General features: G+C 31.6%; 2 protein-coding genes across 2 annotated transcripts; one reads left to right on the top strand and one right to left on the bottom strand.

The window, feature by feature from the left end:
* The first annotated feature begins 457 nt into the window (after nt 1-457).
* Nucleotides 458-11,089, top strand: l(2)k09022 (HEAT repeat containing 1 homolog l(2)k09022). Its single transcript, XM_088230578.1, has 5 exons — nt 458-693; nt 1,828-3,003; nt 4,308-8,807; nt 9,288-9,707; nt 10,063-11,089. Exons 2-5 carry the CDS (start codon nt 1,838-1,840, stop codon nt 10,253-10,255), a joined length of 6,279 nt encoding a protein of 2,092 aa, XP_088086704.1. The 5' UTR covers nt 458-693; nt 1,828-1,837; the 3' UTR covers nt 10,256-11,089.
* Polr2C (RNA polymerase III subunit RpII33) lies at nt 9,921-15,215 on the bottom strand. Its single transcript, XM_088230579.1, has 6 exons — nt 14,803-15,215; nt 14,512-14,683; nt 13,802-14,045; nt 13,370-13,513; nt 12,058-12,253; nt 9,921-10,187 (listed from the first exon to the last, which is right to left on the bottom strand). The coding sequence occupies exons 1-5, from the start codon at nt 14,886-14,888 to the stop codon at nt 12,072-12,074; spliced, it is 828 nt and encodes a 275-aa protein (XP_088086705.1). The 5' UTR covers nt 14,889-15,215; the 3' UTR covers nt 9,921-10,187; nt 12,058-12,071.
* Nucleotides 15,216-15,352: the final 137 nt, after the last annotated feature.

Genomic DNA, 15,352 nt, shown 5'->3' with positions numbered 1-15,352 from the left:
ATCAAATAGGTACTTGTTTTAAAAAACAGGACAGAAGATTTTCTTGCTAAACACCAAAAGCTTTTCTGTGGATTTGTTGATCTGGATTAACCGTTTGATAGAGTTGACAGAGATAAATTATTATGGAAGGTGTTATCGTAATCATACACGGGATATTGTTTCTCTGTATAAGGACAACACAGCATGTGCTGGGGTAAATGGATCATACACATCGAATGTGTGATATCGCTATGGCAATTCAACGTATATATTGATAACTGTATGAAAGAACTGAAATCTACATATTTATTATGCTTAGTATTAAATTAATTTATTGAGCTGGGGAGCCCCGGGCTACAACTTGATTTTCATTTTCTAGCACGGACTACAGCGTTCGGTCTAAAATTTGAACGCAGCGGACGTAATTTCCGTAGATAAATAAGAAAATTAAAATCACGGATTATATTATCATACAACCATAGATGAAAGGTAGACAGTAGACAGCAAAACACATGAAACACGTGTGTCGGCAGTTGACAGACTGACGTTTAGTTTGTCGTTTACAGGTTAAGAGGGACTTGACTTGTGATAAATATATACTTTCATATTGTGGTTTATTTTAATACTGTTCGGTTACAATGCGTGAGTGATGTGTGATAAGTGTTGTTCACATTGACGATTATTGAAAAATCTTATCAAATAAAAAACTTTAAGGTTAGTTTAAAACTTATATTTGGTAACTCAGTATTCACTCAATTATTAAAGTATGTATCTTCGTTCCAACGAAAGTGTAGCTAAAACAACCTATTTTTCTCATCCGAAATGAACTCACATAATATAACTTAGTTCGTATTAATTATCAATATAAGTTTATTTACATTTTGGGACACAAGTCGCAAGAAGAGATGGTTAATTGAATTAATGTAATCCCATTGATTAAATTATTAATATAATGCATTTTCTAGGAAAAATGCAGGTCCTTTAACTTTTTCGTACTTTCCAAATTAATAACATTTTTTTATAGCAAGAATTAGTTTATAAATGTCAACATTTTTACTAGTCTTACAAAGGAATTGGATTTTAAATATTACTTGGATTTACAACTTTTGTACACACTTAGCGGGTTTATTGCTAACCAATCTATATAACTTCAAATCACGATAGTCGAAGTTTGCTGTAATAACACAAAATATTTAAGTTTATACAATTTTTTCACCTCTTATAAATATTACTTGAATGTCATAAAGAGGTAGGAAGACTAGTAGAAATTGATTAAATGAATCAATATTTTTTATTGAATAAAAGTATTATTGAAACGTGGATAGTATTACGTCATAATTTTTCTTGGTAATTGTAGGTCTGATGTATTCAATAAATCATGTGGTAATTATTTAAAATTCAGTTCCACATAGTGGCGTTTATTTATATTTTTAAAAAAGACAAAATCGTGGATATTATATAGATCCATTAAAATAATGAATTAATAAATTGTAGAACATAATTCAAAATAACTATCCATAGTATTGTAGCATATTTATTATTATTTACTTCCTTTAGTTAGTTTATATTACATTTGTTTATCAACTAGTATTTATAATTATTTTCATTAGTACATACTAATTTATAAATTTACATTATTATAATAAATATAACTTTTTTTTTTATCAAAAAGTTTTCTGTCGCTATGTACAATACAAAATACATTACAATACATGCTGCAACATATGAGCAGTAAAATGTGAAAGAAATTAATATCCAAAAGCTTCACCTATTTACTAATTCATTTAATAGGAGCTTGCTCTTTATCTCAGTATTTTTCAGAAATCTATTCCGCTCAAATATTTTCAGAATTTCAATCATGTCTACTTCATTGGCTCAGCAGCTGAAAAAGCTCGCAGTACCGGAAACAACTATCTACAAACAGGAAAAGAAAAAAACATCACTCTTATTCGACCCCAAGGAAGCAGCTTCCATTGATAGGGAGACATTTTACGAGATTGGTTTAAGTGGCCTCGCAGAGCTGAAGACTATTAATAAGTGTTTTTACGACTATGATAACACACTTTTCAGCATTTCTTCTAAAGAGTTTGAGAGATCTGTTCAATCTAAAGATGCTAATAAGAAAATCGATAAGACTATAAAAAGTTTTCTTACTAGACTTTCTCCTTATTTTCTTTTACAATCGAGTCACCGAGCTTTGGAATGGCTCATCAATCGCTTCCATATTCATAAATATAACAAGGATGATTTTTTTCGCTTGATATTACCGTATCACGAAACTAAAATTTTTGTCCGATGCTTACAAATAATGAAAGTGAATGATGCCACCGACAGGTGGAATTGGTTGGAGGCACTCCAGAAACCTGGTATTCCATTAGCGAAGCCAGTTTTATTCACTCATTGCGCTTCTAACCCATCTTTTATAGAATTCATCAATGATATGGTAAAAAAAGCAGTTAAAGAATTTGGCGATGAATCCGAGTTACTCTCAACTCTGTTTGCTTTCTACTGCTCAACTGTTGTTGGAGCGCTAGAATACTCTCAAATGATAACTGAAGCACATGTCTCTAACATACTTCCCGGCTTGCTGAAAAGTCTTACTTCTTCTGTGGGAAACCTTAAAGCAGCTGGATATATGATAACGGCGCAGTTAGTGGCAAAGACTCAATTGAACAACAAAGTTGCCAGTCATTTGGTAGATAAAATACACATATATGATTCCTCACTACAATACGAAGCTGTCATATTACTCCACTTAATATTTCAAACACAGGAAAGCCTTAAATATGTCTCTGAAAAGTTTCTCAGTAATTTGTCATTAGATGAATTAAAAATTATCTGCTTCAACGTGAATATCCTCATCAATGAAGGTACAGATGTGTCTAGATTTATCATGAGTTTTATATCTGGGGCTTTGACAATGTTGCAGCAAAATGTGGAAAATTTAAAAAGGTTTTCAAGTTTACCAGAATTATTTATCTCTGAAATCAAAATGAATTCTGCAGGAGCTCATGCTATCATCAAGTAAGTTCATTCTCATAGTATGTTTAAAAAGTTATAAAAATATGTTCACCTATTTACACTGTAATTTTGCACACTCATTACTCGTTTAGTATACAAATGTAATTTTATCATCAATTGGCAGTTTTTTGTGAATTTGCTTTAACTGTTTTATAAAAGAAACGGTTTTCTCCCACATCAATAAAGTTTTCGCCTGTTTTACTACACAAATATCAACAGAGAAAAATTGAAAAAATATGTATGTTTAAACATAGGCAGAATGATGAATGCTACACAGCAGTGGCGAGCCGTGATTTATTTTATAGGTAATCTATTAAAAATGTTCATTAATTTGTACTACATATAAGTACTTACATAACATGTAAGTAATGTAATTATAAATTACTACTTTTTCTGTGGTTCTGTGAAAATCAACTCAAACAACAATTATTATTAACCACGCGATATACGTAGCTTTATTCTACACTATTTTAATAGAATACTAAACTTATACAAAAGTTTATTAACACATACCACAATGACATTCAGCAGATATTTTCATTATGATCTGTCATTGACAGTACTGTCAAGACTTGAGCACTGGCCGATTTCTTTTAAAATGAATAATGCCTAAAACGGCCACTGCGAACGCCACCTGTCCTATGTGATACAAAATATGTCAACGGTATCCCATCAAAGAAAAATAGTCCTTCGGAAATAATGTTCGAAATACTAGTTTTCAAATAGAGAATCTTCTAAAAATATTTGTAATCTGCAAGTTTGTTTTAGTACTAAAAAAGCCGACTTGGGTTAAAGACGAAAAATACAGTGTACTTTTTTGTATGGAAGAATAAGCTGAGGTAATCGGCTAGTTTTATCGTTCAGTGAGAATGGATTGGGCGCTGGCACTGGGCGCACTTCATAGATATTTTTTTGTAGAAAGATATAAACGGTGATTTATAATAAATAACAATTACTTTATATATTTTCCCATAAACATGGTTACTATAAATTATTATAATTTAAAGTCAAATATAATGGTAAGCTGTGCATAATCGCTTACTTTGACGATTCGCCCCTGCTACACAGTGTACAAAGTAATTAAAACTTAAACCAGCCAATGACAGGTTATAAACTCTGTAAATGTCTAGACTTCCATAATATATTCCCTTCTCAAAAATGTTATTTATCTGTGCTGTAATATATATGAATTCTAATTTTTATTGATTATCCCTTATTCTAACCACTTAACCTCATGTAATATTTTTTTTCATTGATTGAAATTGTGTATTTTCAGATTATTAAAATTGTAATATACTATTTTTCAGGTGTGTTATAGATTGCTACTCAATAACATCCCAGACTACAACGTGTGGAGATGACTCTGACATGGAAGTTATAGAAGAAGATGCTTCTGAAAACTTAAAAATTCAAACTTGGTATTCTAAGTTTTTAAAAAGCTTGGAATTAAAATATCCTAACGAATTTGATGTTGTTGTGAGAGATATTTTAAAATCGAGCAATGTATCCAGCAAGAAATCTTCTTCACTGACAGATATTCTAGGATTTGCACCTAAACTTGTACAGAAATTGGGAGATTCATTTTTATTTGAAAAACTTTATCACGAAAATTCAGTTATCAGATTAGAAGCTGTAAAATATATTGTGAAAGATTTCAAGAATTTATATAAAAATAACAAAGAGTTTTTGAAAGAATCAGTCTCTGATCGTCTTGAAGATGAAGATCCTGATATTATATTGGATCTATTGAGCATCGAACTTGAAGACCTTGTGGAACTTATGGGCAAATCATTATTAATTATTAATTTGAGATCAATCCTTATTAAAGGACATAAGGACCCATCTTGGTGGAAGGCAGGGTGTAAAGCATTAGCATATTTTTGCTCATTGGAAGAATCGCTTTCAGATCTTGCTTCATGTATGGTGATATTACCATATCTGTTTCCCAAAGATGAAAAATCTGTTGCAGCAACAATTGTTATTGTACAATCACAATTAGGACAACGCCTGCTATCCGGGGCGAAATTGGACAATAATTTGAAAAATAAGAATCCTGTGACTATAAGTAAATTAATATTTAATATTTTACAAAAAGGCTCGTGGTTACCGAAAACCGAAGATCTTCTTCAAATTATCAATGCTTCTGATTTTGACGATGATTATAATACAAAAATGTTTGCAATGCTTTTGCTCACGTTTTCCTTAAAAGACAATGACTCATCTAAAAGTTTAAAAATTTTGAATGAGGTCTCTAATTTTATAGACCACTCTAAATTAGTATATGTGAAACAACCTGAAAAGTTTTCTTCTGACACTATAACACAATTCATTGGAATTTCAAGCACAGGAAAACTGCCCCTTCAAATATTTGTATTTTTTTTGGAAAACATTATTAAAAAATCTGAAACTAAAAATATTATACCATGGACACCTTCAAATACAGATTGTGATGTTAATTTAATTTCTAAATTATACAAAATATTAATAAAAGGATGCAGCAACAAATTTGAGAAGGCATATAATCCAGTTCTTCGATTGTTGATCAATTCTACCTGCTCTGATATAAAACAAAAAATAGAGTTTATAACTGCATTTACCGTAGATTATTTCGAATTTGAAAATGATCAAAGACTAAATGATCATTATATAATACAAGTTCGATCTCTCCGGATTTTGCAAACATTCTTAAAATTATCAAGCTCGGAACTAGACTGGATTCTGGATTGCGATATTATTTTAATTTCACTGATTCTTTCAATGCATTCACAAGTAGCTTCCATAAGAATGATTGTAATGGATATTATTCAAATTATTTGTTCTAGTGTCAATAAACCAAAACATCATTTTCATATTCTACTGAGTGAATTACTTTCTCGTAGGGAAGAAATACAGGTTGATAATGAGCAGGTTCCTCTTATTTTATATACACTGCTATCACCAGACCCTGCAACACATAAAAGTCTTCGTAAAAACCTTCAAGCTCCTATGAAGAAAGCTTTAGACTTAATAATTAAATCTATAGCACACAACAGTATTCCCTACTGCATAAAAGCTAAGATTACTAGTCTTATGCCGCATATAAATTCTGGGGAAATACTTACAATACTTTCTTCTATCGCTTTACATTTGCTGCAAGACAACCAAAATATAAACAATGTTTTTGAATCACGCACATTGTGTAATATAATAACAAGAATTGATTCTAAAGCATTAAAACAATCAGTTCAAAATGATGATGTATGGGAATTGATTACAACATCAATCAGGAATACTCGACAAACTGATGCGAATCAAGTTTTTATTTGTACACTGATGATGCAACAAGTCGATGAAGAATTATTTTCTGTACTCCCAGTAAAAAAGGCAGAAGCTCTTGTTGCATTAGTAGTAGAAGCAGGAACCTTTGGTTTGGATCCTTATGTGATTTCAGCTGCAGCTAAATTAATGAAACGCATTCATGTTGATGCTAAGCATTTAATGCCCATTCTTTTATCAATGCAAAACATAGCTTCCAAGCATGTTGACACAGGTTCTAGAAAAAGATTAAAAACTTTTATTCCGGCTATATCAGTTCTCGACTCTAAAGAATGGAAATATGGTGCGACTGTTTTAGAATATATTCAAAGTAAAAAAAAATTGTCAGGTATTGAAAATCTGATGCCAAATTTATTTGCCATATTAAAAAAATGCTTAGAATTTGAAGAACAATCGGCAGTTGAATACGTAAAACAATTACTTCTGACAAGTATCTTACACTGCTCCCAAAAATTATACCCAACAGACTGTGTATCATTAAAAAAAATTCCTCAAGGTATTATGGATATCGAACTAATTGTAATGTGTATAAGAGGCACGCAGAACCCTCAAACACATCACCACGCATTGATGCTTTTATCTCAAGCAGCTTCCATGCTTCCTGATCAAGTTCTACACCATATGATGGCCATTTTTACATTTATTGGATCATCTGTTTTGAGACATGATGATGCATATAGCTTTCAAATTATCACCAAGATTATAGAAACTGTAATTCCTATTTTGGTGAAATCCGAAACACATAAGAATGAAACTGAAATAGAAAAATTAGAAAAGGATGTGATTCCTGTTCTACGTATATTTGTGGACGTTGTTTTAGATGTCCCTGAACATCGCAGGTTGCCATTATTTAAAAAGCTTTTATTAACACTTAATCCTTCATATTTCCTTTCTACATTTTTAAACTTAATGTTTGAAAGCCATGTTATGCATGGAAATGAAGAAAAAAGTGTTAAGGCTTCAAATAAAGAGCAACCAATCAGGAGGTTAGATTTTGCTTTGGCCCTGGCGTTAGAGTTTCCACCAGATGTTATAATGCAGAGTTGCATTAAGCTCATTGGATTTTTGAAGACATTACCCATTGATAAACAAGATGACGAACATAATACACATATGCAAATTGACCCGAATGTTATCTTTGCTATCCCTTTTCATACATCTAAAGAATTACGGCATTTTAAATACACGATAATTACTTTTGTCAATAACATTTTGTCAAATCAGTTCCTCACACAAAACATCAATTTAATTTCCGATAAAGGAGAAATGGAAAATTTATACAAAATATTTATAGTTAATGTTTTAACATTTATTCAAGTTGTTTCAAAGGCTACGGATCAAAATATAGGAAAACCTCAAGCCAAATATTGGAAAGTTATGCTCCATCATAGTTATGAAATTTTAGACAATGTTAATAATCTTTTATCTGTCAATATGTTTGTTATGGTAGTGCGTGGTCTGATGACTCATAATCTCCCAACTGTCCGAAGGAAATCGATGGAAATATTAAACACAAAACTCCAACACCACGTTTCATTTTTCACAGAATGTGAAAAGAATGTTATTTATTCTATTTTGGATCCAATACTCCAAATAATTAGCAGCATCGAGGACGAAGAGATTCCAGATGGACTCAGTAAACAGGAAATGGAACTTAACCAACAAACTGCACTTCTTTCATTAAAGCTTCTTGTGAGATTACTAGCTCAAGAAGATCCAATTAAGTTCAAACCTATTTTGGATTTAATTACCAATTTAACAAGGTCTACTGTTTGTGGAAATTTGATGGCTTCAGTGGTTCTATGTCTAGCGGAGTTATGTACCAACCTAAAGGCTCACGCTATAGCATATTTACCCAAGTTCATGCCATCCCTTATCAAAATTCTTAAGGCACAGAGAAGCGCAGGGTCACCTGAACTGGTACTTTTGAGTGTAATCACTGCTATTTATAAAATTGTGGAAACCATTCCCCTTTTCTTAAGCCCATATTTAGAGAAGCTTTTGTTTGAGTTTTGTATATTGACTGCAAAATGGGAGCATAATGAAACAACCAATAAAAGTTCACCGGTTGTGTCTAAATTAATTTTGATAAAAAATAAAATATCAAACACAATAGCTCCACGAGTTTTAATACCTGTTATAATGCAATGCTACGACCAGTTAATAAAAAAAGAAAAGTTTCTCGCAATAGGACCTGTGATGAATATATTATCTGAAAGTTTTGTCGGAATATCGGGCCCAGAATTTACTTCGCTTCAGCAAGAGTTATCTACATTTTTTTTATCAGCTTTACAATTTAGGTGTGATTCAAAAAAGAATTCTGTTATTGTATCTCATGTGGAGAGCGTTGAAGATTGTGTTATAAAAGCTCTAATCTCACTGGTGTTAAAATTATCAGAATCATCTTTTAGACCATTATACTTCAAAATATTTGATTGGGCTGTGCGAATGGCAAACTCTGACAATAATGAACGAGCTATCACATTTTATAGGTAATATATTTAACTAAATATTACTACATATACATATGAGTACTGTAGTAACAAAGACAGATATCTGTCGTTCAAGTCGGAATATAGGTAATATTTTATTCTTGAAAATTTTTACTCACAAAATGGATTGAAATAGTAGAAAAACGTCATCGAAAATCAAAGTTGATTTCAAAATTTGACATCTACACATTGATTTGGTTTTAAAATCAGATATCTGTCGATCAACTAGTAGAAGGCCGGCGTTTAGGTCAGATTACTAATAATCTGTCATGGCAAATTGGGACATAAACACCAAATCAGCTTAATTTCACTATCTAAAAGAATCATTTTGAACAAAAGTGAAAAATTTGTCAACAGACTACCTCGGACAAAAAAGTGAAGCGAGCTAAAAATCATCTACATGACAGATGTCCATCTTTGATATTACGCTACTCGTTTAATATTTAATTGTTGAACCTAACCTAACCATTTTTTTTTCAGATTAAGTTACTCCATTGCTGAAAATCTCAAGGGATTATTTATATTATTCGCTGGTCATTTTATAAAAAATGCTGCAGATTTATTAAATGCTTGTAATAAGAACAAACCGGACAATCTGTTTCTAGATTCAGATGAAAAGTGCTGCGAATTAATTGAATACATCATAAAAACGTTACATTCTGTTTTTTTATACGACAGTCAAAATTTTGTGAATAAAGATAGATTTGAAACAATCATGCAGCCGTTAGTTGATCAGTTGGATAATGATATTGGAGGCATGGAATTGCTGAATATCAGAGCTAAACAATTAATAATACCATGTATTTCTCAATTCGCTGTGGCAACAGCTGATGATTCTTTATGGAAACCTTTGAATTACCAAATTTTGTTAAAAACTCGCCACAATGATTACAACATAAGGTAAATAGTAGTTTTGGAAGCTCAACATATTAATAAGTATATTATTTATATATTTTACAAGTAGTGGAACATCATTGAATTTACATCTGTACCAAATTTTTGGGGCTGTTAAAGAACTCAAAATTATCAAGACAAAAATACTTTTTTTTAAATACTGTATAAAAATGCATTTTAAAATCCTTGCTTGTTACTTTACAAAAAGGTATGCACATACTTTTTGGCTCTTTAAAATATGTAATTTATTTATAAACCTTTCTAGCACATTTTTGCTTACTTTTATACTCCTCACAATATTTTATCATTTGTTAGCACCAAACATTTTATTATCTGTTACATAAAAATATTTTCATTTTAGGCTTTTAGGTTTGGATTGCATCTGTGAAATGGCCACCAAACTAGGAGATAGCTGGTTGCCCCTACTTCCGGAAAGTGTTCCATTCCTCGCAGAATTATTAGAAGATGAAGTCCCGAGTGTGGAATCTGCGACACAAAAATCTGTTCAAACCTTGGAAGCCGTTTTGGGGGAACCATTGCAAAAATACTTTTAAATCCTTTTTAAAATCATTGCAATCACATATACATTGGATTTTAGTTTTTCAAACATGTCAATTATACATCTTAACATATAATATATACCTATCATCATATAAAAACTATTTTATATTACTAATTTACAAACTTGTTTTTAATTAAAGATGAAATTAATTTAGAATTCAAATGGTTAGCAATCATAATGATCATTGAAATGAATTCAATTAGTATGAAATTTGTGCATTGATTAGTGTATTTGCACTCAAATAAATTTATTTGGTCAAGTGAGATAAATTCTTTTGATTTTCATTGATAATAATTAATAATGTTTATTTACACAACCAAGAGTGTAAATTTGAAGCGTTTCATACTTTGGTCATTTGCATTAAAAGAGTTAATAGCTATTGGTCTAATTGTATTAATGTGAATTCATTTGTTGGTTATTTTCATTCAAACATGGAACTACTAATTTATTGAAATTAATCATTTGGACATTAAAATAATTTAATGCCTACGATTATTTTCTTTTGAATTATTCGCATTTATTTTTAATTGTTTAACGGTAGATACCTACATAGTTTATTTGAGGCATTTTATTGTAATGAGTTTTTTTCCAATATATGAAAACATGTGCTCATTGCCGTAAATATTTTTGTAAAATGACTATAGTGTTAATTATGTTACTATTCCGTAACAACCTTACGCATTTTGTTGGAAAATTTGCTTTGTAAATAATGCAACGTGAGTTATCAAATCCATGTAATGTGAGTTGCTTTTTTTTTCTTCATTATTTTTCTGTATAGATGGAAAAATTTGTTCATCTTTATTAAAATAAACAAGAATCACTGGAAGTTTCGTTTTTTTGCTTGTTTAATTAGAACATAATTTTAGCATTATATACCTATGCATAGAAGTTCATGTCACACCATGTAATGTGCGTTACCAAAGCGAAATATATTTAAAAAATATTTCTTTAGCTTTTTTAACTTATTGTTTTACTGAAAAATGTTTCCTTAATCAGTGTTCAATGTACAGTGGCATAAATATTTTGTTTTATTAAATAGATAAAACACATTGAAAAAAACTCAATTGTGGAGTTAAATGTAACATAAGTTACCATGGAATTACCCTATGCATGATTTTTAAAAAAAGTAAGAGTCAAATAGGTGCGTAGGTTTTCACGGTCACTGTTATCAATATGTATCTTTTTTGGGTGATCCCGTGCAAGTTGGATTAGTTACGACGTTTCGGCTACCAGTTTACTCTGAAGCTATGACTACTGATATAATTCTCCTATATGACTCCTGCAATGATAGCCGAAACGTCTGAACGAATGCAACCTACACAGTATCACCCAAAAAAATATTGAATGAGTCGATTTGTAACCTATCATGGAACTGGTAATATGCAATAACAAAAATAATTTTTAAAACATGACACTGGTAAGTATAAAATCCTTAATATCCAAAAATTGAGATAGTTTTTACCATATCTTATGGGCAAAAATTATATTGACTGCGGCGCCCCCCTCAGTTAAGATTGTAGAGCTGTAATATTTCAATACCTCAGAAGTAAACTATAATTTTCAGGGTTTCCCAAATTTTCAGTAGCTGTTACAACATTTTGAATATATTTCAGTAAGTAATATTGTATTAGCGATTCAAACAGTCCCAAGATGTGCGGAATGAGTGAGGTAGGATCCCCGCTTCCGGATTGTAATTTTTAAAAAAAAATCATATTAATACTTATTTGAGATGGGAGAATAAATAACCAAGATATTAAAACAAAGAAATTTATTATTAAAATATAAATTACTCGCCTATTGCATGAAGTTTAACTTATATTAAGTGCATCGTTTTGCAATTCATGGCTGAGCTGCATTTGCAAATTAGATAATTTGGTTTTCAGTATTGCAATTCCCATCATCACAATGTTTTCCGGTTTAAGGGCTCCAGCAGACTCCACGTTGTAGAAGAACTTATTTGGTTTAGCCTCCCAATTATATTCAGCTTCACCTGGAATTATTTTTTGTTCAATGATAAAATAATAGTGTCAGCCCTATTTACATGATTTATTTTAACCGCTCGAATGCCAAACTAGCAGGACGCAAAATGTACCTAACTGCCGAGAATTGTGCTGCACGCACTGATTTTTTTTGACAGTAGTTTTTACGTGAATACTAAACATGATCCTTGGTGAATTGCAATTTTTGATTTTATATAAACTGTATATTTACATGCTTTTAACTCTGCAATAGCGACATTCTTAGACTGATAACTAAAACTTTGTACTTTGTCTTAGGAAAAACTGATAAAATAGAAACTGTGAATTTATTTTTAAAAAACCAATGTAGGATATACAGGCTATCAAATAAGTAGTAAAACAGTACAGTATTTACACAAATCGTTGCGTTGGGGAAACAAGGTTCTATCCAACAAAACATGTTTTTTTTACATTTAACTTTTATTTATATATTTCGGGTCTATCTGCATCAAAATTTTCAAAACGAAATCAATCCTTAATTATTAAGTTTATGAAGACAATATTAATAAAAAATATCAGATAAAATAATGTCTTCATTTCAAACATTTATGTGTCAAAAAAATTATGAATCCACATAGAACCTTGATTCCTCAATTCGACAAAATACTCGATAAAATGGGCATCTTCTTTGGTCTATGGCATTCATTTTCAAACCAAACTATCTGCTCGCTGTGCTAATCTGTTTGCAAAGAATTATAATTTTGTCTATCATACAAAGTATATTTTTCTAAAATTTGCTATAAACAATGTATTAAATTCTAATACACAGTGTCCAGAAAGTAATGCCAGTGAGTCGATTACAAAGAAGTTATTGAACTCTTCGTTACAACACATCAAAATTCTTCAAAATAGGCTCCTTCTGCGTTGGCTCGTCCAGGCATCGAATGCGCCACGGTAGGCCTCCTCCGGAATGCTTCTTAACTAACAATAAGTTGTACCGACGTGAAATTCAAAATTTACCCCATAGTGAGGTATACAAAATTTAAATAATGAGACAACATAACTTTTTTATATCTAATTAATTTTAACTCTATCCCGAGCAAACTATTATATAAAAATGAAGAGATAACAAACTGTGTAGGACTTACATTGATCATCATCCAATTCTGTGTGTTCGCTTTTGGGCCATTCATCGGGTTTTGGGAAAAGAGTGTGACGCATACAATTATCTGGGTCATATTCAAAACATACTCCAGCTGTAGGATTCCATTTCGCATGCTCTTTGCCAAATCCTAAAATAAAAAAAACATTAACTTCCCAGCAGCGTGTTTATCTACCATGCATAGGGTCACGGGTTCAGTTCTTAACATGGACATGAAATATTAATTTTAAAAGATACTTTTACACCGTAATATTTCATAGTCCCTGAACTGGCACCTGAGGTGTAATAATGATCATCTTGTCTTCATGTAACCAAAAAGATGGGTGTATGCTGCGATCGGTGATGGCTTACACAAGTTGATCATCATTTCTTTATTTGCATCTAACTTTCACATTTTTGTGGATAGAAACTGACTTGCCTTTCTTTGCGTAAGCCTTAAGCTTCAGTTCTTGACCTTTTCGAAGCTTAATGATGAGGATCTCATCCGTCTCACCGTACTCCGCCTGGTCATCTTCCCGGTGGCGCGAAGTCACAGGAACCACTCTAGGGTCGCTGGACTTCAGGTCAGCAGTGGTCACGTGCCGAGTCTGTTCATCTGTACACTTAACATCCAATGTGAACTCCACAGAACATTGGGAACAGAAATCAACACAAACGCAATCCTGTAACAAAAATTAAACAAATTTGAAGTGCTTCAAGTGCAGTTTTAATTTTTCTTCGCACTTTGATACTTAGTGAGCTATGAAAAATTGACAATATTTTGATTAACATTATGTTCAAAGGTTTGTAGACAAATGATGGGTAGGAAGTTTATAGAAATTGATATAATATTACAACAGAGACGTTCCACTAAATTGAAGAAATACATGGGCAATTGATTCTTACACAATGTGTGAAGTAATCACTTAGCCAATGAAATATCACTGGCCAATTACAGGTCATAGGTCCTGAAATTGTATAGACTTTCATATTGATTTCTCAGAATTGTTCTCCAACATTACAATTGATGACGTTTAAATCAATAAAAATGTAATTCTTCTATTTCCTGCATTTTAAACATAGCAATATATTGCATCTTATTCAACAATAAATAAGAAATTATTAATTACGACCGTGAAATATACTAACCCGTGTATATTGCAATCTGTCAACTACTTCATCAGATATAAGCGGGATCAGACCGATTCTATGAGCCAGAAATTCATCACTCAGTACAGTTGAATTGGCTTCTAGTTGCACCCAATCAATCGCCATAGTTGGAGTCTCCGCAATAAATACTCGCCTCATACTGTTTGCCACACTAAACAAAATAAAATATTTTTTTTTACATTTTGTGTTGTCATTAACATACGGCACAAATACTGAAGGATTCAATAGAAACACAATGAAAATATAGTTGGTCACGGTTTCTTAGCCCACCTCAACTCCGTATCTTCAACGACGAATTTGACGTTTTCATCAGTCAATTCAGTTATGTGAACGGATGGCTGATTCGCGAACGGCATTATAAAGCTTTAAAATTATGTAGAATGTATTATCGAATTTGAGGTTAAATGCAATTATTTAAATTGCTTTCAATGAAAGCTTAATGACGTTTCAAATGCATCACGCTTAAATACACTTAAGCTTTATGCTATAATCTAAAACCTCAATTACTGAAGTCTTAAAATGTCCAGAACCGAACAAATTTATTCAAATTAAAATTGAAAATGACCAAGCTTGAAATAGCGACGCCAAGCCTAGCGATAAGCAAAATAGCCAAATAACACAAATAAAATAGCAAACTCAGTGACAGGACACGGGACCAGAGATTATACACGTCACGGGACCATAAACTAAATACAGGCCACAGATTACTAATACTAATACGGCACGGCTACAGAATGGCACAGCCAACATCGACTAGGATCATAAAAGGTGTTGGCACAGCCTACCTACATTTTTGAGGTCTAAGTATTAGTCCGCCCCA

The sequence above is a fragment of the Micrasema longulum genome, unplaced genomic scaffold, assembly GCF_059751315.1.
Source record: "Micrasema longulum isolate JH-2025_06_02 unplaced genomic scaffold, ASM5975131v1 h1tg000788l, whole genome shotgun sequence".
NCBI classification, from domain to species: domain Eukaryota; kingdom Metazoa; phylum Arthropoda; class Insecta; order Trichoptera; family Brachycentridae; genus Micrasema; species Micrasema longulum.
This window is presented reverse-complemented; position numbering and strand designations above follow the sequence as displayed.

What these genes read in the sequence shown, in the direction of transcription:
- Polr2C (XM_088230579.1), bottom strand. Translation starts at nt 14,888, where the DNA reads ATGCCGTTCGCGAATCAGCCATCCGTTCACATAACTGAATTGACTGAT. An exon ending in ACAGATTGCAATATACACGG is followed by an intron (nt 14,046 to 14,511) that starts GTTAGTATATTT and finishes TTTTTGTTACAG; the next exon opens with GATTGCGTTTGTGTTGATTT. An exon ending in AGAATTGGATGATGATCAAT is followed by an intron (nt 12,254 to 13,369) that starts GTAAGTCCTACA and finishes AAATAATTCCAG; the next exon opens with GTGAAGCTGAATATAATTGG.